This window comes from Oncorhynchus masou, chromosome 3 (genome assembly GCF_036934945.1).
Source record: "Oncorhynchus masou masou isolate Uvic2021 chromosome 3, UVic_Omas_1.1, whole genome shotgun sequence".
In the NCBI taxonomy this organism is placed as follows: Eukaryota; Metazoa; Chordata; class Actinopteri; order Salmoniformes; family Salmonidae; genus Oncorhynchus; species Oncorhynchus masou.
Window position 1 is genome coordinate 1,316,991 of NC_088214.1, and position 27,210 is coordinate 1,344,200.

General features: G+C 49.0%; 1 protein-coding gene across 1 annotated transcript in view; it reads right to left on the reverse strand.

The window, feature by feature from the left end:
* The window catches only part of LOC135508639 (kinesin-associated protein 3-like), a 30,724-nt gene that overhangs the window by 2,300 nt on the left and 1,214 nt on the right, over nucleotides 1–27,210 (reverse strand). The window contains exons 2-10 of the mRNA XM_064928883.1: nucleotides 25,509–25,609; nucleotides 23,909–24,017; nucleotides 23,017–23,129; nucleotides 22,648–22,813; nucleotides 20,274–20,399; nucleotides 12,333–12,431; nucleotides 11,966–12,051; nucleotides 6,470–6,632; nucleotides 6,261–6,342 (exon numbers count right to left, since the gene is read on the reverse strand). Coding sequence (XP_064784955.1) covers nucleotides 6,261–6,342; nucleotides 6,470–6,632; nucleotides 11,966–12,051; nucleotides 12,333–12,431; nucleotides 20,274–20,399; nucleotides 22,648–22,813; nucleotides 23,017–23,129; nucleotides 23,909–24,017; nucleotides 25,509–25,609 — 1,045 coding nt within the window. The remainder of the gene's footprint in view (nucleotides 1–6,260; nucleotides 6,343–6,469; nucleotides 6,633–11,965; nucleotides 12,052–12,332; nucleotides 12,432–20,273; nucleotides 20,400–22,647; nucleotides 22,814–23,016; nucleotides 23,130–23,908; nucleotides 24,018–25,508; nucleotides 25,610–27,210) is intronic.

Here is a 27,210-nt window from a genome sequence, read left to right on the forward strand (position 1 = left end):
TTAGCCCCTCCACTGGAGAGAGACAAACAGAGAGATATTACAACGTTAGCTCCTCCACTGGAGAGAGACAAACAGAGAGATATTACAACGTTAGCCCCTCCACTGGAGAGAGACAAACAGAGAGATATTACAACGTTAGCCCCTCCACTGGAGAGACAAACAGAGAGACAAGCCCTCCACTGGAGATAGACAAACAGAGAGATATTTAGCTCCTCCACTGGAGAGAGACAAACAGAGAGATATTACAACGTTAGCCCCTCCACTGGAGAGAGACAAACAGAGAGATATTACAACGTTAGCCCCTCCACTGGAGAGAGACAAACAGAGAGATATTACAACGTTAGCTCCTCCACTGGAGAGAGACAAACAGAGAGATATTACAACGTTAGCCCCTCCACTGGAGAGAGACAAACAGAGAGATATTACAACGTTAGCTCCTCCACTGGAGAGAGACAAACAGAGAGATATTACAACGTTAGCCCCTCCACTGGAGAGAGACAAACAGAGAGATATTACAACGTTAGCTCCTCCACTGGAGAGAGACAAACAGAGAGATATTAGCTCCTCCACTGGAGAGAGACAAACAGAGAGATATTACAACGTTAGCTCCTCCACTGGAGAGAGACAAACAGAGAGATATTACAACGTTAGCTCCTCCACTGGAGAGAGACAAACAGAGAGTTATCCACTGGAGAGAGACAAACGATATTAGCTCCTCCACTGGGAGAGACAAACAGAGAGATATTACAAAACTGGAGAGAGACAAACAGAGAGATATTACAACGTTAGCTCCTCCACTGGAGAGAGACAAACAGAGAGATATTACAACGTTAGCTCCTCCACTGGAGAGAGACAAACAGAGAGATATTACAACGTTAGCTCCTCCACTGGAGAGAGACAAACAGAGAGATATTACAACGTTAGCTCCTCCACTGGAGAGAGACAAACAGAGAGATATTACAACGTTAGCCCCTCCACTGGAGAGAGACAAACAGAGAGATATTACAACGTTAGCTCCTCCACTGGAGAGAGACAAACAGAGAGATATTACAACGTTAGCCCCTCCACTGGAGAGAGACAAACAGAGAGATATTACAACGTTATCCAACGCAAGGACTTCCAATGTGTTAGGACGGAGGGGAAAAACAAGATGGCTCTCCTTCACCTGAATCCTGTGTGTGTGTGTGTGTGTGTGTGTGTGTGTGTGTGTGTGTGTGTGTGTGTGTGTGTGTGTGTGTGTGTGTGTGTGTGTGTGTGTGTGTGTGTGTGTGTGTGTGTGTGTGTGTGTGTGTGTGTGTGTGTAAACCAAGAGGGTAACAGAAGAACGAAGATGTGACACAGTGATGTTATGGTCAATCTAGACGTGTTCCCACGGCTTACAATCACACCACCGCTACGGCAACCAAGCCTTCCAGCCTCATTCAACACACCGCCGCTACGGCAACCAAGCCTCCCAGCCTCATTCAACACACCACCGCTACGGCAACCAAGCCTCCCAGCCTCATTCAACACACCGCCGCTACGGCAACCAAGCCTCCCAGCCTCATTAAACACAACCACCACTACGGCAACCAAGTCTCCCAGCCTCATTCAACACACCACCGCTACGGCAACCAAGCCTCCCAGCCTCATTCAACACACCACCGCTACGGCAACCAAGCCTCCCAGCCTCATTCAACACACCACCGCTACGGCAACCAAGCCTCCCAGCCTCATTCAACACACCACCGCTACGGCAACCAAGCCTCCCAGCCTCATTCAACACACCACCGCTACGGCAACCAAGCCTCCCAGCCTCATTCAACACACCGCCGCTACGGCAACCAAGCCTCCCAGCCTCATTCAACACACTGCCACTACGGCAACCAAGCCTCCCAGCCTCATTCAACACACCACCGCTACGGCAACCAAGCCTCCCAGCCTCATTCAACACACCACCGCTACGGCAACCAAGCCTCCCAGCCTCATTCAACACACCACCACTATGGAAACCAAGCCTCCCAGCCTCATTCAACACACCACCGCTACGGCAACCAAGCCTCCCAGCCTCATTCAACACACCACCGCTACGGCAACCAAGCCTCCCAGCCTCATTCAACACACCACCGCTACGGCAACCAAGCCTCCCAGCCTCATTCAACACACCACCGCTACGGCAACCAAGCCTCCCAGCCTCATTCAACACACCACCGCTACGGCAACCAAGCCTCCCCAAGCCTCCCAGCCTCATTCAACACACCACCGCTACGGCAACCAAGCCTCCCAGCCTCATTCAACACACCACCACCATGGAAACCAAGCCTCCCAGCCTCATTCAACACACCACCACTATGGAAACCAAGCCTCCCAGCCTCATTCAACACACCACCGCTACGGCAACCAAGCCTCCCAGCCTCATTCAACACACCACCACCATGGAAACCAAGCCTCCCAGCCTCATTCAACACACCACCGCTACGGCATACCAAGCCTCCCAGTCTCATTCAACACACCACCGGTAACACGGCAACCAACCTCCCAGCCTCATTCAAACACCACCGACAGCAACCAAGCCTCCCAGGATCATTCAACACACCACCGTACGGCAACCAAGCCTCCCAGTCCTCATTCAACACACCACCGCACGGCACCCAAGCCTCCCAGCCTCATTCAACACACCACGCTACGGCAACCAAGCCTCCCAGTCTCATTCAACACACCCACATGGAAACCAAGCCTCCCAGCCTCATTCAACACACCACCACTATGGAAACCAAGCCTCCCAGCCTCATTCAACACACCACCACTATGGAAACCAAGCCTCCCAGCCTCATTCAACACACCACCGCTACGGCAACCAAGCCTCCCAGCCTCATTCAACACACCACCACCATGGAAACCAAGCCTCCCAGCCTCACTGATAAGTAGCACAAAAGGTTCTGTGGTATAAAATGAATCCATGTAAAAACAGAGAACTCTGGGTAACACGGCAGGAACATTTCAGGTACAAACAGTATTGGAGAACGAATCTTGGATAAATATCAATATACTCTACTGTATGCAGCATACTGTATATTGGTCTGTAGCCAAACATTTTGTCCTGGGATAAAAAGACAAACTGCATTTCACCTCACAGCTCCACTCTGCCTCAATTACCACCACGACAGACCGACAGGCCGCGTTTCCACACCAACAGTAAGATAATAAACAAGAGGGACTACCTATGTTAGACCCTACCCTCCACGGTGTTAGACCCTACCCTCCACGGTGTTAGACCCTATGTTAGACCCTACCCTCCAAGGTGTTAGACCCTACCCTCCAAGGTGTTAGACCCTATGTTAGACCCTACCCTCCACGGTGTTAGACCCTACCCTCAGAGGTGTTAGTCCCTACCCTCCAAGGTGTTAGACCCTACCCTCCAAGGTGTTAGACCCTACGCTCCAAGGTGTTAGACCCTACCCTCCAAGGTGTTAGACCCTACCCTCCAGGGTGTTAGACCCTATGTTAGACCCTACCCTCCACGGTGTTAGACCCTACCCTCCAAGGCGTTAGACCCTACCCTCCAAGGCGTTAGACCCTACCCTCCAAGGCGTTAGACCCTACCCTCCACGGCGTTAGACCCTACCCTCCACGGTGTTAGACCCTACCCTCCAAGGTGTTAGACCCTATGTTAGACCCTACCCTCCAAGGTGTTAGACCCTACCCTCCACGGTGTTAGACCCTATGTTAGACCCTACCCTCCACGGTGTTAGACCCTATGTTAGACCCTACCCTCCAAGGTGTTAGACCCTACCCTCCAAGGTGTTAGACCCTACCCTCCAACGGTGTTAGACCCTATGTTAGACCCTACCCTCCAAGGTGTTAGACCCTACCCTCCAAGGTGTTAGACCCTACCCTCCAAGGTGTTAGACCCTACCCTCCAAGGTGTTAGACCCTACCCTCCAAGGTGTTAGACCCTACCCTCCACGGTGTTAGACCCTACCCTCCAGGGTGTTAGACCCTACCCTCCAAGGTGTTAGACCCTACCCTCCAAGGTGTTAGACCCTACCCTCCAAGGTGTTAGACCCTACCCTCCACGGTGTTAGACCCTACCCTCCAAGGTGTTAGACCCTACCCTCCAAGGTGTTAGACCCTACCCTCCAAGGTGTTAGACCCTACCCTCCACGGTGTTAGACCCTACCCTCCAAGGTGTTAGACCCTACACCCTCCAAGGTGTTAGACCCTACCCTCCAAGGTGTTAGACCCTACCATCCACGGTGTTAGACCCTACCCTCCAGGGTGTTAGACCCTACCCTCCAAGGTGTTAGACCCTACCATCCACGGTGTTAGACCCTATGTTAGACCCTACCCTCCACGGTGTTAGACCCTATGTTAGACCCTACCCTCCAGGGTGTTAGACCCTACCATCCACGGTGTTAGACCCTACCCTCCAAGGTGTTAGACCCTATGTTAGACCCTACCCTCCACGGTGTTAGACCCTACCCTCCACGGTGTTAGACCCTACCCTCCAAGGTGTTAGACCCTCCACGGTGTTAGACCCTACCCTCCACGGAGGTGTTAGACCCTACCCTCCAAGGTGTTAGACCCTACCCTCCAAGGTGTTAGACCCTACCCTCCAAGGTGTTAGACCCTACCCTCCAAGGTGTTAGACCCTACCCTCCAAGGTGTTAGACCCTATGTTAGACCCTACCCTCCAAGGTGTTAGACCCTACCCTCCACGGTGTTAGACCCTATGTTAGACCCTACCCTCCAAGGTGTTAGACCCTACCCTCCAAGGTGTTAGACCCTACCCTCCAAGGTGTTAGACCCTACCCTCCAAGGTGTTAGACCCTCCAATGTTAGACCCTACCCTCCAAGGTGTTAGACCCTAACCTCCAAGGTGTTAGACCTCCAATGTTAGACCCTACCCTCCAAGGTGTTAGACCCTACCCTCCAAGGTGTTAGACCCTGCCGTTAGACCCTACCCTCCAAGGTGTTAGACCCTAACCTCCAAGGTGTTAGACCCTATGTTAGACACTACCCTCCAAGGTGTTAGACCCTACCCTCCACGGTGTTAGACCCTACCCTCCAAGGTGTTAGACCCTACCCTCCACGGTGTTAGACCCTACCCTCCACAGTGTTAGACTCTACACTCCAAGGTGTTAGACCCTATGTTAGACCCTACCCTCCACGGTGTTAGGCCCTATGTTAGACCCTACCCTCCAAGGTGTTAGGCCCTATGTTAGACCCTACCCTCCAAGGTGTTAGTCCCTACCCTCCAAGTTGTTAGACCCTACCCTCCAAGGTGTTAGACCCTACCCTCCAAGTTGTTAGACCCTATGTTAGACCCTACCCTCCAAGGCGTTAGACCCTACCCTCCAAGTTGTTAGACCCTATGTTAGACCCTACCCTCCAAGGCGTTAGACCCTACCCTACAAGGCGTTAGACCCTAACCTCCAAGGTGTTAGACCCTATGTTAGACACTACCCTCCAAGGTGTTAGACCCTAACCTCCAAGGTGTTAGACCCTATGTTAGACACTACCCTCCAAGGTGTTAGACCCTACCCTCCACGGTGTTAGACCCTACAAGGCGTTAGACCCTACCCTCCAAGGTGTTAGACCCTAACCTCCAAGGTGTTAGACCCTATGTTAGACACTACCCTCCAAGGTGTTAGACCCTACCCTCCACGGTGTTAGACCCTACCCTCCAAGGTGTTAGACCCTACCCTCCACGGTGTTAGACCCTACCCTCCACAGTGTTAGACTCTACACTCCAAGGTGTTAGACCCTATGTTAGACCCTACCCTCCACGGTGTTAGGCCCTATGTTAGACCCTACCCTCCAAGGTGTTAGGCCCTATGTTAGACCCTACCCTCCAAGGTGTTAGTCCCTACCCTCCAAGGTGTTAGACCCTATGTTAGACCCTACCCTCCAAGGTGTTAGTCCCTACCCTCCAAGGTGTTAGACCCTATGTTAGACCCTACCCTCCAAGGTGTTAGGCCCTACCCTCCAAGGTGTTAGACGCTACCCTCCAGGGTGTTAGACCCTACCCTCCAAGGTGTTAGACCCTATATTAGACCCTATGTTAGACCCTACCCTCCAAGGTGTTAGGCCCTACCCTCCAAGGTGTTAGACGCTACCCTCCAAGGTGTTAGACCCTACCCTCCAGGGTGTTCGATACTAACAGAGTATAAGGTATACTGGAAGAGTGTACTAGATGGATGACCTGTAAAAGGTGAGTGTGTATGTGTGAGAAGAATCAATAGTGTTTGGGAGTGTTAAAGTTTGTCTCACTATCGTACCCGTGTTGTCCGTCTCCATTCTGTGCGTAGGGATCACTGAAGAAGTCTGGACTGACCGCTCCTGACGCAGGGGTGATCCCATCTAGACACAGAGAGAAAACAAACACAGGGATTGTGAGGTCTTCCTCTAAAGGTCTTCCTGACAGCTGCTGGTGGAGACAGAGACAAACAAACAGCACAAACTGGATCTGAAAATGCACTTTACTGACCAGTGCTGTAGAAGAGGTCAGGTCTGTCCATCTCTCCATCCTCTCCGTACATGAAGGGCTCTCCCTCCTCCATCTGCCTACTCTCCACCATCTCCAACCACTGAGAGTTGTGCCACCGGAACTTCTCTCTCTGAGTCTTCCTCCCCCACTCCTCATCATACTCCTAGAGGGATGGAGAGGGGGATGGAGGGAGGGGGAGAGGGTGGGAGAGGGGGAGGGAAGGGGAGAGAGAGAGAGGGAGGGAGGGAACATAGAGAGGGGGAGAGGGAGTTAAAAAGTAATTATACAGTTGAAGTCAGAAGTTTACATTCACTTAGGTTGGAGTCATTAAAACCCGATTTTCAACCACTCCACACATTTCTTGGCTAACAAACTATAGTTTTGGCACGTCGGTTAGGACATCTACTTTGTGCATGACACAAGTCATTTTTCCAACAATTGTTTACAGACAGATTATTTCACTTTTAATTCACTGTATCACAATCCCAGTGGGTCAGAAGTTTACATACACTAAGTTGACTGTGACTTTAAACAGCTTGGAAAATTCCAGAATATGATGTCATGGCTTTAGAAGCTTCTGATAGGCTAATTGACATCATTTGAGTCAATTGGAGGTGTAGCTGTGGATGTATGTCAAACTTCAAACTCAGTGCCTCTTTGCTTGACGTCATGGGAAAATCAAAAGAAATGAGCCAAGACCTCAAAAAAAATTTGTAGTCCTCCACAAGGTTCCTCCTTGGGAGCACTTTCCAAATGCCTGAAGGGAGCACTTTCCAAATGCCTGAAGGTACCACGTTCATCTGTACAAACAATAGTACGCAAGTATAAACACTATGGGACCACGCAGCCGTCATACCGCTCAGGAAGGAGACGCGTTCTGTCTCCTAGAGATGAATGTACTTCGGTGTGAAAAGTGGGAATCAATCCCAGAACAACAGCAAAGGACCTTGTGAAGATGCTGGAGGAAACAGGTACAAAAGTATCTATATCCACAGTAAAACGAGTCCTATATCGACATAACCTGAAAGGCCGCTCAGCAAGGAAGAAGCCACTGCTCAAAAACCGCCATAAAAAAGCCAGACTATGGTTTGCAACTGCACACAGGGACAAAGATCGTACTTTTTTGGAGAAATGTCCTCTGGTCTGATGAAACAAAAATAGAACTGTTTGACCATAATGACCATCGTTATGTTTGGATGAAAAAGGGGGAAGATTTCAAGCCGAAGAACACCATCCCAATCATGAAGCACGGGGATGGCAGCATCATGTTGTGGGGGTGCTTTGCTGCAGGAGGGACTGGAACACTTCACAAAATAGATGGCATCAATACGCAATACGAAACATGTCCCAGTCCACGTGATGGAAGCAGTCTTGGAGTGTGGAGTCAGCTTGGTCGGACCAGCGTTGGACAGACCTCAGCGTGGGAGCTTCTTTTTTTAGCTTTTGTCTGTAGGCAGGTATCAGCAAAATGGAGTCGTGGTCAGCTTTTCCGAAAGGGGGGCGGGGCAGGGCCTTATATGCGTCGCTGAAGTTAGAGTAACAGTGATCCAAGGTTTTTCCGCCCCTGGTTGCGCAATTGATATGCTGATAAAATTTATGGAGTCTTGTTTTCATTTTAGCCTTGTTAAAATCCCCAGCAACAATGAATGCAGCCTCCGGATAAATGGTTTCCAGTTTGCAAAGAGTTAAATAAAGTTAGTTCAGAGCCATCGATGTGTCTGCTTGGGGGGGGATATATACGGCTGTGATTATAATCGAAGAGAATTCTCTTGGTAGATAATGCGGTCTACATTTGATTGTGAGGAATTCTAAATCAGGTGAACAGAAGGATTTGAGGTTCTGGCCTTTCTAGTGAGTTGTTCCTAGCCACCGTGCTTCTACACCTGCATTGCTTGCTGTTTGGGTTTTTAGGCTGGGTTTATATAATGCACTTTGTGACACCAGCTGATGTAAGAAGGGCTTTATAAATACATTTGATTGATTGATTGATAGTAGATCCCTATTATGCGAGTTGCTAGGTATATCAAATCTAGTAGATCCCGGGCAATTCGCACAACTATCATTATATCGCCAAGTCAAGTGTCTCTCTGTGTACACTATTATATCACATATAGAACAATGAGACAGATATTTCACCGGATGTATAAATGTCAAGCATCTGCCTGCTCACTGGCCAGCAGTGGGAGAAGACGACAGAGATGGATTTTGGCCTACATTCTGCACATTTTCTCAGTTTCTGTACAGCACTTTGAGACATCGACTGATGTAAAAAGGGCTTTATAAATATATTTGATTGATTAATTGATTCAGAGTTCCTCTGTCCAGTGTCTGTGTTCTTTTGCCCATCTTAATCTTTTACTTTTATTGGTCAGTCTGAGATATGGCTTTTTCTTCGCAATTCTGCCTAGAAGGCCAGCATCCCGGAGTCGCCTCTTCACTGTTGACGTTGAGACTGGTGTTTTGTGGGTACTATTTAATGAAGCTGCCAGTTGAGGACTTGTGAGTCGTCTGTTTCTCAAACAAGACACTCAAATGTACTTGTTCTCTTGCTCAGTTGCCTCCCACTCCTCTTTCTATTCTGGTTAGTGCCAGTTTGTGCTGTTCTGTGAAGGGAGTAGTACACAGCGTTGTACGAGATCTTCAGTTTCTTGGAAATTTCTCAGAACAAGAATAGACTGATGAGTTTCAGAAGAAAGGTCTTTGTTTCTGCCCATTTTGAGTCTGTAATCGAACCCACAAATCCTGATGCTCCAGATACTCAACTAGCCTAAAGAAGGCCAGATTTATTGCTTCTTTAATCAGAACAACAGTTTTCAGCTGTGCTAACATAATTGCGAAAGGGTTTTCTAATGATCAGTTAACCTTTTAAAATGATAAACTTGGATTAGCTAACACAACGTGCCATTGGAACACAGGAGTGATGGTTGCTAATAATGGGCCTCTGTACACCTATGTAGATATTCAATTAAAAATCAACCGTTTCCAGCTACAATAGTCATTTACAACATTAACAATGTCTACACTGTATTTCTGATCAATTTGATGTTATTTTAACGGACCAAAAAAATGTGCTTTTCTTTCAAAAACAAGGACATTTCTAAGTGACCCCAAACCTTTGAACGGTTGTGTATATATACCAAAAAATGCAAACAACATATGGGGGATTGGAAGAGATGCAGGCAACTACATTGATGGAAGCTATAATCTATCTGCAGTTTTAAAGATGATCTACACCATAAAACAAATGCAATATTTAATCAATTCCACCAGCGGAGTACGACTGAGACCTGGAATGTGAAGTTAACTGAAGCTGGCCAGCTTCATAAAATCCTGAGTAGCTGTAGCTTGCTTCATAGGGTACCCCTCAGAGAGACTGGGGTTACAGGAGGATACCCCTCAGAGAGACTGGGGTTACAGGAGGATACCCCTCAGAGAGACTGGGGTTACAGGAGGATACCCCTCAGAGAGACTGGGGTTACAGGAGGATACCCCTCAGAGAGACTGGGGTTACAGGAGGATACCCCTCAGAGAGACTGGGGTTACAGGAGGATACCACCTCAGAGAGACTGGGGTTACAGGAGGATACCCCTCAGAGAGACTGGGGTTACAGGAGGATACCCCTCAGAGAGACTGGGGTTACAGGAGGATACCCCTCAGAGAGACTGGGGTTACAGGAGGATACCCTCAGAGAGACTGGGGTTACAGGAGGATACCCCTCAGAGAGACTGGGGTTACAGGAGGATACCCCTCAGAGAGACTGGGGTTACAGGAGGATACCCCTCAGAGAGACTGGGGTTACAGGAGGATACCCCTCAGAGAGACTGGGGTTACAGGAGGATACCCCTCAGAGAGACTGGGGTTACAGGAGGATACCCCTCAGAGAGACTGGGGTTACAGGAGGATACCCCTCAGAGAGACTGGGGTTACAGGAGGATACCCCTCAGAGAGACTGGGGTTACAGGAGGATACCCCTCAGAGAGACTGGGGTTACAGGAGGATACCCCTCAGAGAGACTGGGGTTACAGGAGGATACCCCTCAGAGAGACTGGGGTTACAGGAGGATACCCCTCAGAGAGACTGGGGTTACAGGAGGATACCCCTCAGAGAGACTGGGGTTACAGGAGGATACCCCTCAGAGAGACTGGGGTTACAGGAGGATACCCCTCAGAGAGACTGGGGTTACAGGAGGATACCCCTCAGAGAGACTGGGGTTACAGGAGGATACCCCTCAGAGAGACTGGGGTTACAGGAGGATACCCCTCAGAGAGACTGGGGTTACAGGAGGATACCCCTCAGAGAGACTGGGGTTACAGGAGGATACCCCTCAGAGAGACTGGGGTTACAGGAGGATACCCCTCAGAGAGACTGGGGTTACAGGAGGATACCCCTCAGAGAGACTGGGGTTACAGGAGGATACCCCTCAGAGAGACTGGGGTTACAGGAGGATACCCCTCAGAGAGACTGGGGTTACAGGAGGATACCCCTCAGAGAGACTGGGGTTACAGGAGGATACCCCTCAGAGAGACTGGGGTTACAGGAGGATACCCCTCAGAGAGACTGGGGTTACAGGAGGATACCCCTCAGAGAGACTGGGGTTACAGGAGGATACCCCTCAGAGAGACTGGGGTTACAGGAGGATACCCCTCAGAGAGACTGGGGTTACAGGAGGATACCCCTCAGAGAGACTGGGGTTACAGGAGGATACCCCTCAGAGAGACTGGGGTTACAGGAGGATACCCCCTCAGAGAGACTGGGGTTACAGGAGGATACCCCTCAGAGAGACTGGGGTTACAGGAGGATACCCCTCAGAGAGACTGGGGTTACAGGAGGATACCCCTCAGAGAGACTGGGGTTACAGGAGGATACCCCCTCAGAGAGACTGGGGTTACAGGAGGATACCCCTCAGAGAGACTGGGGTTACAGGAGGATACCCCTCAGAGAGACTGGGGTTACAGGAGGATACCCCTCAGAGAGACTGGGGTTACAGGAGGATACCCCTCAGAGAGACTGGGGTTACAGGAGGATACCCCTCAGAGAGACTGGGGTTACAGGAGGATACCCCTCAGAGAGACTGGGGTTACAGGAGGATACCCCTCAGAGAGACTGGGGTTACAGGAGGATACCCCTCAGAGAGACTGGGGTTACAGGAGGATACCCCTCAGAGAGACTGGGGTTACAGGAGGATACCCCTCAGAGAGACTGGGGTTACAGGAGGATACCCCTCAGAGAGACTGGGGTTACAGGAGGATACCCCTCAGAGAGACTGGGGTTACAGGAGGATACCCCTCAGAGAGACTGGGGTTACAGGAGGATACCCCTCAGAGAGACTGGGGTTACAGGAGGATACCCCTCAGAGAGACTGGGGTTACAGGAGGATACCCCTCAGAGAGACTGGGGTTACAGGAGGATACCCCTCAGAGAGACTGGGGTTACAGGAGGATAGTGGCGTGTGTTTCTACCTGTTATAGTTTAATTCAGAGATAGTCTGTTACTTACAGCGATTATGTCCAGAGTGTTGTCACAGACCTTGCGTATCTCAGCATTCTTGTCGTGCATCAGGTCGATAAGGTACGCCGGAGCCTCTGAGATGAGGGTTAAGGGTTACAGCTCTGGGAAGTCTGAGGTCGCTGGTTCAAGGCCCAAACAGCCAACGTACAGTAATGATGTGGTTTTTCATAGGAGGAGGATGATGATGATGATGAGGAAGAACATTCAGAGAATAATGGGCTTTAATAGTTCAAACTGAAAAATTATATTTCATGCTTTACTCAGGTATTAACCGTTCAAAATACAACAACAAAATAAACTATGCATCAACATGTTTTAAACGTAAGAAGCAGTGCATTGTGGGTAGGAAGGATACGTGTCTCTTTAATGATGACCTCCCTGGTAGCCTGGTGAAACACCATCTGGTAAAACACATAGACGATCTGACACACAAACTCATCGTCCTCTTGTTGGGCTGCAGGGAGAAACAACCATCTTAGACACAGAGTGGCTTCGTCAAGAAGGGAAACCAAACCTGATATCTAAAACCCCACCACAGATCAACTTTTAACATCGTTCAGATCATTTTTTTTTCACAGCCACGTGCACAGTATGAAGTGTTTCTTATGTACGAGGATGAGCAATGTTGTGAGAGGTCTGTTTTTCGCCCGGAAAGGGTATCGTTTCCGAATCATCTGAAAAGATACGGATAGCCGCTCCACTTCTCCATCAGTTCAATAAGAAGCCCTGTCATATTGGTTCTGATCCACTTCTCCATCAGTTCAATAAGAAGCCCTGTCATATTGGTTCTGATCCACTTCTCCATCAGTTCAATAAGAAGCCCTGTCATATTGGTTCTGATCCACTTCTCCATCAGTTCAATAAGAAGCCCTGTCATATTGGTTCTGATCCACTTCTCCATCAGTTCAATAAGAAGCCCTGTCATATTGGTTCTGATCCACTTCTCCATCAGTTCAATAAGAAGCCCTGTCATATTGGTTCTGATCCACTTCTCCATCAGTTCAATAAGAAGCCCTGTCATATTGGTTCTGATCCGGGTCTCATCAGTTCAATAAGAAGCCCTGTCATATTGGTTCTGATCCACTTCTCCATCAGTTCAATAAGAAGCCCTGTCATATTGGTTCTGATCCACTTCTCCATCAGTTCAATAAGAAGCCCTGTCATATTGGTTCTGATCCACTTCTCCATCAGTTCAATAAGAAGCCCTGTCATATTGGTTCTGATCCACTTCTCCATCAGTTCAATAAGAAGCCCTGTCATATTGGTTCTGATCCACTTCTCCATCAGTTCAATAAGAAGCCCTGTCATATTGGTTCTGATCCAGGTCTCATCAAGTCAAAGCCCATATCAACTCCTCGACACACTGCACCCTCTTCAATTCTCCTACCTCCCTGACAGATCCACGACAACGCAATCGCCATGGTACTGCACACTGCCCTCACTCACCTGGACAAAAGGAAAGCATATGTGAGGATGCTGTTCATTGACTACAGCTGGGCCTTAAATACCATAGTGTCCTATCAGCTCATTACAAATCTCACGGCCCTGGGTCTGAACTCCTCCCTCTGCAACTGGGTCCTGGACTTCCTGATGGGCTGACCACAAGTGAAGGTAGACAACATTACATCCTCGACACTGATTCTCAACACGGGGACCCCACAAGGGTGCGTCCTCAGTCCCCTCCTGTACTCCCTATATACCCACGACTGACTGGCCTCACACAGTTCCAACTCCTGACGACACGACAGACCTGGTTACCAACAATGACGAAACAGCTTACAAGCACTCTGATGGCGTCGTGCCAGGTAAACAACCTCTCTATCGTTAGCAAAACAAAGGAGCCGATTGTGGACACGTCCCCATTCTCATCAACGGGGCCGCCGTGAAGACGGTCAATAACTTCAATTCCTTGGCAGACACATCCCAGAGAAGTTGAAATGGTCTAACCACATGAACACTGTGGTGAAGAAGGCACAACTTCAACTTCAGGATGCTGAAGAAATCTGTCCCGTCCCCGAGGGCCCTCACAGTGTTCTACAGGAGCACCATCGAGAGCATTCTGTCAGGCTGCATCACAGTGTTCTACAGGAGCACCATCGAGAGCATTCTGTCAGGCTGCATCACAGTGTTCTACAGGAGCACCATCGAGAGCATTATGTCAGGCTGCATCACAGTGTTCTACAGGAGCACCATCGAGAGCATTCTGTCAGGCTGCATCACAGTGTTCTACAGGAGCACCATCGAGAGCATTCTGTCAGGCTGCATCACAGCCTGGTACGGCAAGTCCACCGCCACTGACTGCAAGGCACTACAGAGTGTGATACGTGCAGCTGAACGCACCGGTTGGTGCTCACTGGACCGCAGCTACCCGAACCACGCCCTGTTCTCCCCGGCTTCAATCACTCAGACGGGGACAGTAAGGGAGCATCATGGACCCCAGCCACGCCCTGTTCTCCCTGCTTCAATCACCCAGACGGGGGCAGTATGGGAGCATCATGGACCCCAGCCACGCCCTGTTCTCCCCGCTTCAATCACCCAGACAGGGGCAGTATGGGAGCATCATGGACCCCAGCCACGCCCTGTTCTCCCTGCTTCAATCACCCAGACAGGGGCAGTATGGGAGCATCATGGCAAAAACTGTAAGTCTGGCCAATAGTTTCTACCCTCAGACCATCAGGCTGCTGAACAGCCAACACTAGACAGCTACCTGCTCCCCTTATGGACTGTACCCATGTGACTATTAAACACAGTACCCTGTACATGTGACTATTAAACGCCATCATTAAGTTTGCTGACGCCGGTGGTAGGCCTGACCCCTGACGATGATGAGACAGCCTATAGGGAGGAGGTCAGAGACCTGGTGGTGGTGGGCCTGACCCCTGATGATGATGAGACAGCCTATAGAGAGGAGGTCAGAGACCTGGTGGTGGGCCTGACCCCTGACGATGATGAGACAGCCTATAGGGAGGAGGTCAGAGACCTGGTGGTGGGCCTGACCCCTGACGATGATGAGACAGCCTATAGGGAGGAGGTCAGAGACCTGGTGGTGGTGGGCCTGACCCCTGACGATGATGAGACAGCCTATAGAGAGGAGGTCAGAGACCTGGTGGTGGGCCTGACCCCTGACGATGATGAGACAGCCTATAGAGAGGAGGTCAGAGACCTGGTGGTGGGCCTGACCCCTGACGATGATGAGACAGCCTATAGGGAGGAGGTCAGAGACCTGGTGGTGGTAGGCCTGACCCCTGACGATGATGAGACAGCCTATAGAGAGGAGGTCAGAGACCTGGTGGTGGGCCTGACCCCTGACGATGATGAGACAGCCTATAGAGAGGAGGTCAGAGACCTGGTGGTGGTAGGCCTGACCCCTGATGATGATGAGACAGCCTATAGAGAGGAGGTCAGAGACCTGGTGGTGGGCCTGACCCCTGACGATGATGAGACAGCCTATAGAGAGGAGGTCAGAGACCTGGTGGTGGGCCTGACCCCTGACGATGATGAGACAGCCTATAGGGAGGAGGTCAGAGACCTGGTGGTGGTGGGCCTGACCCCTGATGATGATGATGAGACAGCCTATAGAGAGGAGGTCAGAGACCTGGTGGTAGGCCTGACCCCTGATGATGATGAGACAGCCTATAGGGAGGAGGTCAGAGACCTGGTGGTGGGCCTGACCCCTGACAATGATGAGACAGCCTATAGAGAGGAGGTCAGAGACCTGGTGGTGGGCCTGACCCCTGACGATGATGAGACAGCCTATAGGGAGGAGGTCAGAGACCTGGTGGTGGGCCTGACCCCTGACGATGATGAGACAGCCTATAGGGAGGAGGTCAGAGACCTGGTGGTAGGCCTGACCCCTGACGATGATGAGACAGCCTATAGAGAGGAGGTCAGAGACCTGGTGGTGGGCCTGACCCCTGACGATGATGAGACAGCCTATAGGGAGGAGGTCAGAGACCTGGTGGTGGGCCTGACCCTGACGATGATGAGACAGCCTATAGGGAGGAGGTCAGAGACCTGGTGGTGGGCCTGACCCTGACGATGATGAGACAGCCTATAGGGAGAGGAGGTCAGAGACCTGGTGGTGGGCCTGACCCCTGACGATGATGAGACAGCCTATAGGGAGGAGGTCAGAGACCTGGTGGTAGGCCTGACCCCTGACGATGATGAGACAGCCTATAGAGAGGAGGTCAGAGACCTGGTGGTGGGCCTGACCCCTGACGATGATGAGACATCCTATAGAGAGGAGGTCAGAGACCTGGTGGTGGTAGGCCTGACCCCTGACGATGATGAGACAGCCTATAGGGAGGAGATCAGAGACCTGGTGGTGGTGGGCCTGACCCCTGACGATGATGAGACAGCCTATAGGGAGGAGGTCAGAGACCTGGTGGTGGTGGGCCTGACCCCTGACGATGATGAGACAGCCTATAGGGAGGAGGTCAGAGACCTGGTGGTGGTGGGCCTGACCCCTGACGATGATGAGACAGCCTATAGGGAGGAGGTCAGAGACCTGGTGGTGGTAGGCCTGACCCCTGACGATGATGAGACAGCCTATAGGGAGGAGGTCAGAGACCTGGTGGTGGTAGGCCTGACACCTGACGATGATGAGACAGCCTATAGAGAGGAGGTCAGAGACCTGGTGGTGGGCGTGACCCCTGATGATGATGAGACAGCCTATAGGGAGGAGGTCAGAGACCTGGTGGTGGGCCTGACCCCTGACGATGATGAGACAGCCTATAGGGAGGAGGTCAGAGACCTGGTGGTAGGCCTGACCCCTGACGATGATGAGACAGCCTATAGGGAGGAGGTCAGAGACCTGGTGGTGGTAGGCCTGACCCCTGACGATGATGAGACAGACTATAGAGAGGAGGTCAGAGACCTGGTGGTGGGCCTGACCCCTGACGATGATGAGACAGCCTATAGGGAGGAGGTCAGAGACCTGGTGGTGGGCCTGACCCCTGACGATGATGAGACAGCCTATAGAGAGGAGGTCAGAGACCTGGTGGTGGGCCTGACCCCTGACGATGATGAGACAGCCTATAGGGAGGAGGTCAGAGACCTGGTGGTAGGCCTGACCCCTGACGATGATGAGACAGCCTATAGAGAGGAGGTCAGAGACCTGGTGGTGGGCCTGACCCCTGACGATGATGAGACAGCCTATAGAGAGGAGGTCAGAGACCTGGTGGTGGTGGGCCTGACCCCTGACGATGATGAGACAGCCTATAGAGAGGAGGTCAGAGACCTGGTGGTGGTAGGCCTGACCCCTGACGATGATGAGACAGCCTATAGAGAGGAGGTCAGAGACCTGGTGGTGGGCCTGACCCCTGACGATGATGAGACAGCCTATAGAGAGGAGGTCAGAGACCTGGTGGTGGGCCTGACCCCTGACGATGATGAGACAGCCTATAGAGAGGAGGTCAGAGACCTGGTGGTGGTGGGCCTGACCCCTGACGATGATGAGACAGCCTATAGAGAGGAGGTCAGAGACCTGGTGGTGGTGGGCCTGACCCCTGATGATGATGAGACAGCCTATAGAGAGGAGGTCAGAGACCTGGTGGTGGTGGGCCTGACCCCTGATGATGATGAGACAGCCTATAGAGAGGAGGTCAGAGACCTGGTGGCGGTGGGCCTGACCCCTGACGATGAGACAGCCTATAGGGAGGAGGTCAGAGACCTGGTGGTGGTGCCAGGAGAACATCTCTCTTAACGTGAGCAAGACAAAAGGAGCAGATCGTGGACTACAGGAAACAGAGGGCCGAGCATGCCACCCGTTCACATCGACGGGGCTGTAGTGGAGTAGATCGAGAGCTTCAAATTCCTCGGTGTTCACGGTGCCTTCAGAAAGCATTCAGACCCCTTGACTTTTTACACGTTTTGCTACGTGACAGCCTTATTCTAAAATGGATGAAATAGTCCCCGCCCCCAACCCCCAGCAATCTACACACAATACCCCATAGTGACAAATCAAAAACAAATGCTCTCCATCCAACCTCACTGAGCTCGAGCTGTTTTGCAAGGAGGAATGGGAAAAAATTTCAGTCTCTCGATGTGCAAAACTGATAGAGACATACCCCAAGCGACTTACAGCTGTAATCGCAGCAAAAGGTGGCGCTACAAAGTATTAACTTAAGGGGGCTGAATAATTTTGCACGCCCAATTTTTCAGTTTTTGAGTTGTTAAAAAAGTTTGAAATATCCAATAAATGTCGTTCCACTTCATGATTGTGTCCAACTTGTTGTTGATTCTTCACAAAAAAATACAGTTTTATATCTTTATGTTTGAAGCCTGAAATGTGGCAAAAGGTCGCAAAGTTCAAGGGGGCCGAATACTTTCACAAGGCACTGTATCTATCCTTTAACCCTACCTACAGTATACTGCTGTTACTGTCTATTATCTATCCTTTACCCCTACCTACAGTATACTGCTGTTACTGTCTATTATCTATCCTTTACCCCTACCTACAGTATACTGCTGTTACTGTCTATTATCTATCCTTTACCCCTACCTACAGTATACTGCTGTTACTGTCTAGTATCTATCCTTTACCCCTACCTACAGTATACTGCTGTTACTGTCTATTATCTATCCTTTACCCCTACCTACAGTATACTGCTGTTACTGTCTATTATCTATCCTTTACCCCTACCTACAGTATACTGCTGTTACTGTCTATTATCTATCCTTTACCCCTACCTACAGTATACTGCTGTTACTGTCTATTATCTATCCTTTACCCCTACCTACAGTATACTGCTGTTACTGTCTATTATCTATCCTTTACCCCTACCTACAGTATACTGCTGTTACTGTCTATTATCTATCCTTTACCCCTACCTACAGTATACTGCTGTTACTGTCTATTATCTATCCTTTACCCCTACCTACAGTACCCTGCTGTTACTGTCTATTATCTATCCTTTACCCCTACCTACAGTATACTGCTGTTACTGTCTATTATCTATCCTTTACCCCTACCTACAGTATACTGCTGTTACTGTCTATTATCTATCCTTTACCCCTACCTACAGTATACTGCTGTTACTGTCTATTATCTATCATTTACCCCTACCTACAGTATACTGCTGTTACTGTCTATTATCTATCCTTTACCCCTACAGTATACTGCTGTTACTGTCTATTATCTATCCTTTACCCCTACCTACAGTGTACTGCTGTTACTGTCTATTATCTATCCTGTTGTCTAGTCACTTTACCCCTATCTACAGTATACTGCTGTTACTGTCTATTATCTATCCTTTACCCCTACCTACAGTATACTGCTGTTACTGTCTATTATCTATCCTTTACCCCTACCTACAGTATACTGCTGTTACTGTCTATTATCTATCCTTTACCCCTACCTACAGTATACTGCTGTTACTGTCTATTATCTATCCTTTACCCCTACCTACAGTATACTGCTGTTACTGTCTATTATCTATCCTTTACCCCTACCTACAGTATACTGCTGTTACTGTCTATTATCTATCCTGTTGCCTAGTCACTTTATCCCTACCTATATGTACAGGCACTACATGACCAAAAGTATGTGGACACCTGCTCGTCGAACATCATGAGCATTAATATGGAGTTGGTGCCTCACCATTCAGTAGTTCTATAATAGCAGGGATGAAGTCTGTCTTACAATTCAGTAGTTCTACAACAGCAGGGATGATGTCTGACCATTCAGTAGTTCTACAACAGCAGGGATGATGTCTTACCATTCAGTAGTTCTACAATAGCAGGGATGAAGTCTGTCTTACCATTCAGTAGTTCTACAACAGCAGGGATGAGGTCTTACCATTCAGTAGTTCTACAATAGCAGGGATGAAGTCTGTCTTACAATTCAGTAGTTTCTACAACAGCAGGGATGAGGTCTTACCATTCAGTAGTTCTACAATAGCAGGGATGAAGTCTGTCTTACAATTCAGTAGTTTCTACAATAGCAGGGATGATGCCTCACCATTCAGTAGTTCTACAATAGCAGGTATAATGTCTGTCTTACCATTCAGTAGTTCTATAATAGCAGGGATGATGTCTGTCTTACCGTTGAGTAGTTCTATGATAGCAGGGATGATGTCTGTCTTACCGTTGAGTAGTTCTATGATAGCGGGGATGATGTCTGTCTTACCGTTGAGTAGTTCTATGATAGCGGGGATGATGTCTGTCTTACCGTTGAGTAGTTCTATGATAGCAGGGATGATGTCTGTCTTACCGTTGAGTAGTTCTATGATAGCAGTGATGATGTCTGTCTTACCGTTGAGTAGTTCTATGATAGCGGGGATGATGTCTGTCTTACCGTTGAGTAGTTCTATGATAGCAGGGATGATGCCAGACTTGGCCAACATGGCGGCACAGCTGTCGTCCATGGACACCGTCCCGATCATGATTACCACCTCCAGTATGAGGTCATCCTCTGCAGACCCTGATGACAACACACAGAGGTCAGGGGTCAGGGGTTAGAGAGCCTGATGACAACACACAGAGGTCAGATGTCAGGGGTTAGAGAGCCTGATGACAACACACAGAGGTCAGGGGTCAGGGGTTAGAGAGCCTGATGACAACACACAGAGGGCAGATGTCAGGGGTTAGAGAGCCTAATGACAACACACAGAGGTCAGGGGTCAGGGGTTAGAGAGCCTGATGACAACACACAGAGGGCAGGTGTCAGGGGTTAGAGAGCCTAATGACAACACACAGAGGTCAGGGGTCAGAGGGTACAAAAGGTGAACTCCTGTTCTTCTTGTTTTCATAACTACAGTTTCTTTAGAACACCTTTAGAACACCTTTAGAACACCTCCGTATTCTCTCAGAAACTACATCCACTCTTCTTCAGTGATGTCGTTACCTAGTTTGAGTCTCTTTCTCTCGCTCTTTCTATCGATTCAAATCAAATGAAAAGGGCTTTATTGGCACGGGAAACGTGTTTACATGGCCAAAGCAAGTGGGAAAAAAACAATAAACCAAAGTGAGAAGATACAAAGCAACATCAACAAAAACAATGTAGAATCTAACGGTAAATATTGCACTGAAAAAGATCTCAAAAAGATTTCCAGAGTGATATAATCAGATATGGACAGTATTTTAGCAATGTAGTGGGGGAAGATAAATAAACAGGTAAATATAGCTGGTATTTATGCTGTTTGTTCTCCACTGGTAGGTTCCTGTTTTCATGGCAACGGGCCACAAATCTTGGCTGCGGTTAACAGATATGGGAGTTTATAAATGTTTGATTTGTTTTCAAATTCTTTGTGGTTCTGTGTGATCTGTGGCGTTGAAAAGCCAACTGACATTTACTCCTGAGGTGCTGACCTGTTGCACCCTCTACAACCACTGTGATTATTATTTGACCCTGCTGGTCATCTATGAACGTTTGGACATCTTGAAGAATGATCTGGCCTTAATGGCCGTGTTCTGTTATAATCTCCACCCGGCACAGCCAGAAGAGGACTGGCCACCCCTCAGAGCCTGGTTCCTCTCTACCCAGTACGCCAGTAGAGGACTGGTCACCCCTCAGAGCCTGGTTCCTCTGGTCTACCCAGTACAGCCAGAAGAGGACTGGCCACCCCTCAGAGCCTGGTTCCTCTGGTCTACCCAGTACAGCCAGTAGAGGACTGGCCACCCCTCAGAGCCTGGTTCCTCTGGTCTACCCAGTACAGCCAGAAGAGGACTGGCCACCCCTCAGAGCCTGGTTCCTCTGGTCTACCCAGTACAGCCAGAAGAGGACTGGCCACCCCTCATAGCCTGGTTCCTCTGGTCTACCCAGTACAGCCAGTAGAGGACTGGCCACCCCTCAGAGCCTGGTTCCTCTCTACCCAGTACAGCCAGAAGAGGACTGGCCACCCCTCATAGCCTGGTTCCTCTCTACCCAGTACAGCCAGAAGAGGACTGGCCACCCCTCATAGCCTGGTTCCTCTGGTCTACCCAGTACAGCCAGAAGAGGACTGGCCACCCCTCAGAGCCTGGTTCCTCTGGTCTACCCAGTACAGCCAGTAGAGGACTGGCCACCCCTCATAGCCTGGTTCCTCTCTAGGTTTCTTCCTAGGTTTTGGCCTTTCTAGGGAGTTTTTCCTAGCCACCGTGCTTCTACACCTGCATTGCTTGATGTTTTAGGCTGGGTTTCTGTACAGCACTTTGTGACATCAGCTGATGTAAGAAGGGCTTTATAAATACATTTGATTTGAGGGAAGTATGTATTTCTAATGTGGTCATACATTTGGCAGGAGGTGAGGAAGTGCAGCTCAGTGTCCACCTAATTTTGTGGGCAGTGGACACATATCCTGTCTTATCTCAAGAGCCAGGTCTGCCAACGGCAGCCTCTCTCAATAGCAAGGCTATGCTCACTGAGTCTGTACATAGTTAAGGATGTTCTTACTTTTAGGTCAGTCACAGTGGTCAGGTATTCTGCCACTGTGTACTCTCTGTTTAGGGCCAAATAGCATTCTAGTTTTTTTGTTGATTCTTTCCAGTGTGTTAAATAGTTATCTATGTGGATTCTCATAATTTGGTTGGGTCTAATTATGTTGCTGTCCTGAGGCTCTGTGGGGTCTGATGATGTTTGTGAACAGAGCCCCAGAACCAGCTGGCTAAGGGTACCCTTCATCTCTAGGTGAGGGCTTTGTGGTGGAATGTGTGGGCATCTCTTCCTCAGGGTGGTTGTACAATTCACTCACCTGGTTTGAGCCTGTCTTTAAAGTAAGGTACCAGGTTGTACTCCTTCAGCACCAGTTCCCAGTCCAGATCAGCGATAGTGAGGTTAGCCAGGGTCCCCAGACACTCGATCACATACTCTTCGTTTTCATCAGGACTGATCTGGGCTGCCAGGTCTCCTACATAGTCCTGGAGGAGACCATTCGGTTACTAAGCAACACCTCATTCATACAGTTTCTAAATATCCCTGCTGCCTCATGGGAACTGGATGCTTTTATTTGGCTTCATTGCTGGGAGCTTCACAATGTGTTCTTCATTTGTCTTTTCAACCAATCCAGTCACAACATCGGCTTGATCAAGTCATGCAAATCCAACATGAATTTAGTACTAACGATGAAGAGGTGTTTAGGTGGTCCGTCGTGTTGAGAGATGTTTCGTATCATCTTCATAAGTAAAGGATCCTTCAGCTTCAGCGCTCTCTTCATCAACATCTTTAGACCATTACCTGGGGGAAGGGAATCAAGCATTCATTATTTATTCAACAGCATGTGAAATATTTATACAAATGAATTCATTTATGACACATGGAAGGTGACAATGAAGAGTCTTGGGCATATTTCTATTGTTCTTAGGTCACCAGACCATCTCTGATACATATGTGGTCTGTACCTTCACAGATAAGCTGTACAACTCACAGTGGTCCTCCCTACCTTCACAGATAAGCTGTATAACTCACAGTGGTCCTCCCTACCTTCACAGCTGAGCTGTATAACTCATAGTGGACCTCCCTACCTTCACAGATAAGCTGTATAACTCACAGTGGTCCTCCCTACCTTCACCGATGAGCTGTATAACTCACAGTGGTCCTCCCTACCTTCACCGATGAGCTGTATAACTCACAGTGGTCCTCCCTACCTTCACCGATGAGCTGTATAACTCACAGTGGTCCTTCCTACCTTCACAGATAAGCTGTATAACTCACAGTGGTCCTCCCTACCTTCACAGCTGAGCTGTATAACTCATAGTGGACCTCCCTACCTTCACAGATAAGCTGTATAATTCACAGTGGTCCTCCCTACCTTCACCGATGAGCTGTATAACTCACAGTGGTCCTCCCTACCTTCACAGATAAGCTGTATAACTCACAGTGGTCCTCCCTACCTTCACAGATAAGCTGTATAACTCACAGTGGTCCTCCCTACCTTCACAGATAAGCTGTATAACTCACAGTGGTCCTCCCTACCTTCACAGATGAGCTGTATAACTTACAGTGGTCTTCCCTACCTTCACAGATGAGCTGAGCGTTCTTCTTGTTAGCTGCCAGGTTGATACAGAAGGAGATGAGCTCAGCATCGATCCTCTCCTCACCGTGCTCAAACAACATCTTCATCAACTGGTGAGTCAACACAGAGCACTAAGTTAGCATGTTAGCAATAGATACACAGAACAAAAATATAAACACAACATGTTAAGTGTTGGTCCCATGTTTCATGAGTTGAAATAAACGACACCAGACATTTTCTTGACATACAAAAAAAGCTTATTTCTATCTAATTTGGTGCACAAATGTGTTTACATCCCTGTCAGTGAGCATTTCTCCTTTGCCAAGATAATCCATCCACCTGACAGCTGATTAAACAGCATGATCAGTACACAGGTGCACCTTGTGCTGGGGACAATAAAAGGCCACTTAAAAACAATAATAAATCAAAATCAACACCAGAAACCCTGGACACACTCCAAACCGCCCCAAAAGATTCACAGATCATCTCTATCGCACTCCACTCTGCCCGTTCACATCTGGACGAAAGGATCACCTATGTGAGAGTGCTATTCATTGACTACAGCTCAGCGTTCAACACCATAGTGCCCTCAAAGCTCATCACCAAGCGAAGGACCCTGGTACTAAACACTTTCCTCTGCAACTGGATCCTGGACTTCCTGACGGGCCACCCCAGGTGGTAAGGGTAGGTAGCAACACATCCGCAACGCTGATCCTCAACACTGGGGCCCCTCAGGGTTGTGTCCTTAGTCCCCTCCTGTACTCCCTGTTCACTCATGACTGCGTGGCCAAGCACGACTCCAACGCCATCATTAAGTTTGCCGATGACACAACGGTGGTAGGCCTGATCACCGACAACGATGATACAACCTATAAGGAGGAGGTCAGAGAACTGGCAGTGTGGTGCCATGACAACAACCTCTCCTTTCATGTGAGCAAGACTAAGGAGCTGATTGTGGACTACAGGAAAAGGAGGGCCAAGCACGCCCCCATTCTCATCGACGGGGTTGTAATGGAGCAGGTTGAGAGCTTCAAGTTCCTTGGCGTCCACATCACCAACAAACTAACATTATACCTCCATTTCAACAAGGAACACAGACTGAGACCAAGGTCTCTTTTATAGCTGGGCCCTGCGTATACATGTTTACACACACTGTTCTCTCTGCTACCGCACGGCAAGCGGTACCGGAGCGTCAAGCCTATGTCCAAGAGGTTTCTAAACAGCTTCTACCCCCAAGCCACAAGACTCCTGAACATCTGATCAAAGGGCTACCAGACTATTTGCCTTGACCCCCCCCCCCCCTCCCCTTTACGCTGCTGCTACTCTCTGTTATTATCTAGTCACTTGAATAACTCTACCTACGTACATATTGTTCATATTACCTCAATTACCTCGACCTACCAGCACCCCCTGTATATAGCCTCGCTGTTGTTATTTCTCTTTAATTATTTGTTACTTATTTTGGGGGTGTATTTTTCTTAAAACTGCATTGTTGGTTAAGGGCAAGTAAGCATTTCACAGTAAGGTTGTTGTATTGTTGTATTCGACATATGTGACAAATAACACTGTTGTGGGTGCTGATCTAGGATCAGGTGTTGTACCTGTGGGATGCAGTCGGTGTAGGCGAACATGGACTTGAACCTGTCATCAACACTGATGTGGTACAGGATACACATGGCCATCTGCTTGTGGTTCTCGTCACCTGACACAAGGAACACATTACTAAACATTAAACTCAAACCTGATACATTACAGCCAGATAGATGGATATGGTAGGTACGTCAGTAGAATGAGGAAGAGAGAACAGAGATAGTAAGAGGAAGAGAGAACAGAAATAGAAAGAGGAAGAGAGAACAGAGATAGAAAGAGGAAGAGAGAACAGAGATAGAGACAGAGAGAGGAAGAGAGAACAGAGATAGAGAGAACAGATATAGAGACAGAGAGGAAGAGAGAACAGAGAGAGACAGAGAGAGGAAGAGAGAACAGAGATAGAGACAGAGAGAACAGATATAGAGACAGGGAGAGGAAGAGAGAACAGAGATAGAGACAGAGAGAGGAAGAGAGAACAGAGAGAGAGAGCAAGAGAGAACAGAGATAGAGAGGGGAAGAGAGAACAGAGATAGAGAGCAAGCAAGAGAGAAATTGAGAAACCTATCCAGCCTAAAAACATAGAGACCCAGAAAACCCGAGTCTACGCCTTCACTATGGTGAATCACTAAAACAATTCAGAAATACACCACGGAAAAAGAAGGAACAGCACGTCAGAAATCAGCTCAATGTAATTAAATAATCCATAGACTCGAACCACTTCTGGGAGAATTGGAACACACTAAAACAAACAACGAAACAAAGAGTTGTCTATCCAAAACGGAGATGTATGGATAAACCACTTCTCCAATCTTTTCGGACATCTTTACTTGTTTGTCATTTAGCAGACGCTCTTATCCAGAGCGATTAGGGTTAAGTGCCTTGCTCAAGGGCACATCGGCAGACTTTTCATCTCGTTGGCTCTGAGATTTGAACCAACAATCTTTTGGTTACTGGCCCAACGCTTTTAACTGCTAGGCTACCTGCCACCCTAACAACCAAGAACCAAGAGCAAAAACAGACTGTATGCATGGTCACTTATAAAACTTAGAATCAGCTATTAACTTTGAGGGCAGGGGGCAGCATTCGAGGGCAGCATTTGAGGGTAGGGGGTATGGGGCAGCATTCGAGGGCAGGGGGCAGCATTCGAGGGCAGCATTCGAGGGTAGGGGGCAGCATTCGAGGATAGGGGGCAGCATACGAGGGTAGGGGCAGCATTCGAGAGTAGGGGGCAGCATTCGAGGGTAGGGGGCAGCATTCGGGTGTAGGGGGCAACATTCGAGGGCAGGGGGCAGCATTCGAGGGCAGGGGGCAGCATTCGAGGGCAGGGGGCAGCATTCGAGGGCAGAGGGCAGCATTCGAGGGCAGGGGGCAGCATTCGAGGGTAGGGGGCAGCATTCGAGGGCAGGGGGCAGCATTGGGAATTTTGGATGAAAAGAGTGCCCAAATTAAACGGCCTGCTACTCAGCCATGAAATTACATTTGGATAGAAAACACTCTGAAGTTTCTAAAACCGTCTCTTAATCTCTGTTTCTAAATTCCCATATTAGGTGAAATACCAGTGTGTCATCACAGCAGCGAGATGTGTGGCCTGTTGCCATGAGAACAATGCAATCAGTGGAGAACAAACAGAAATGTAAATACAACCTATATTTATCTGTTTTTTTATCTTACCTTTCACACTTCAACTATTCGCATATTGTTACAATAATATAA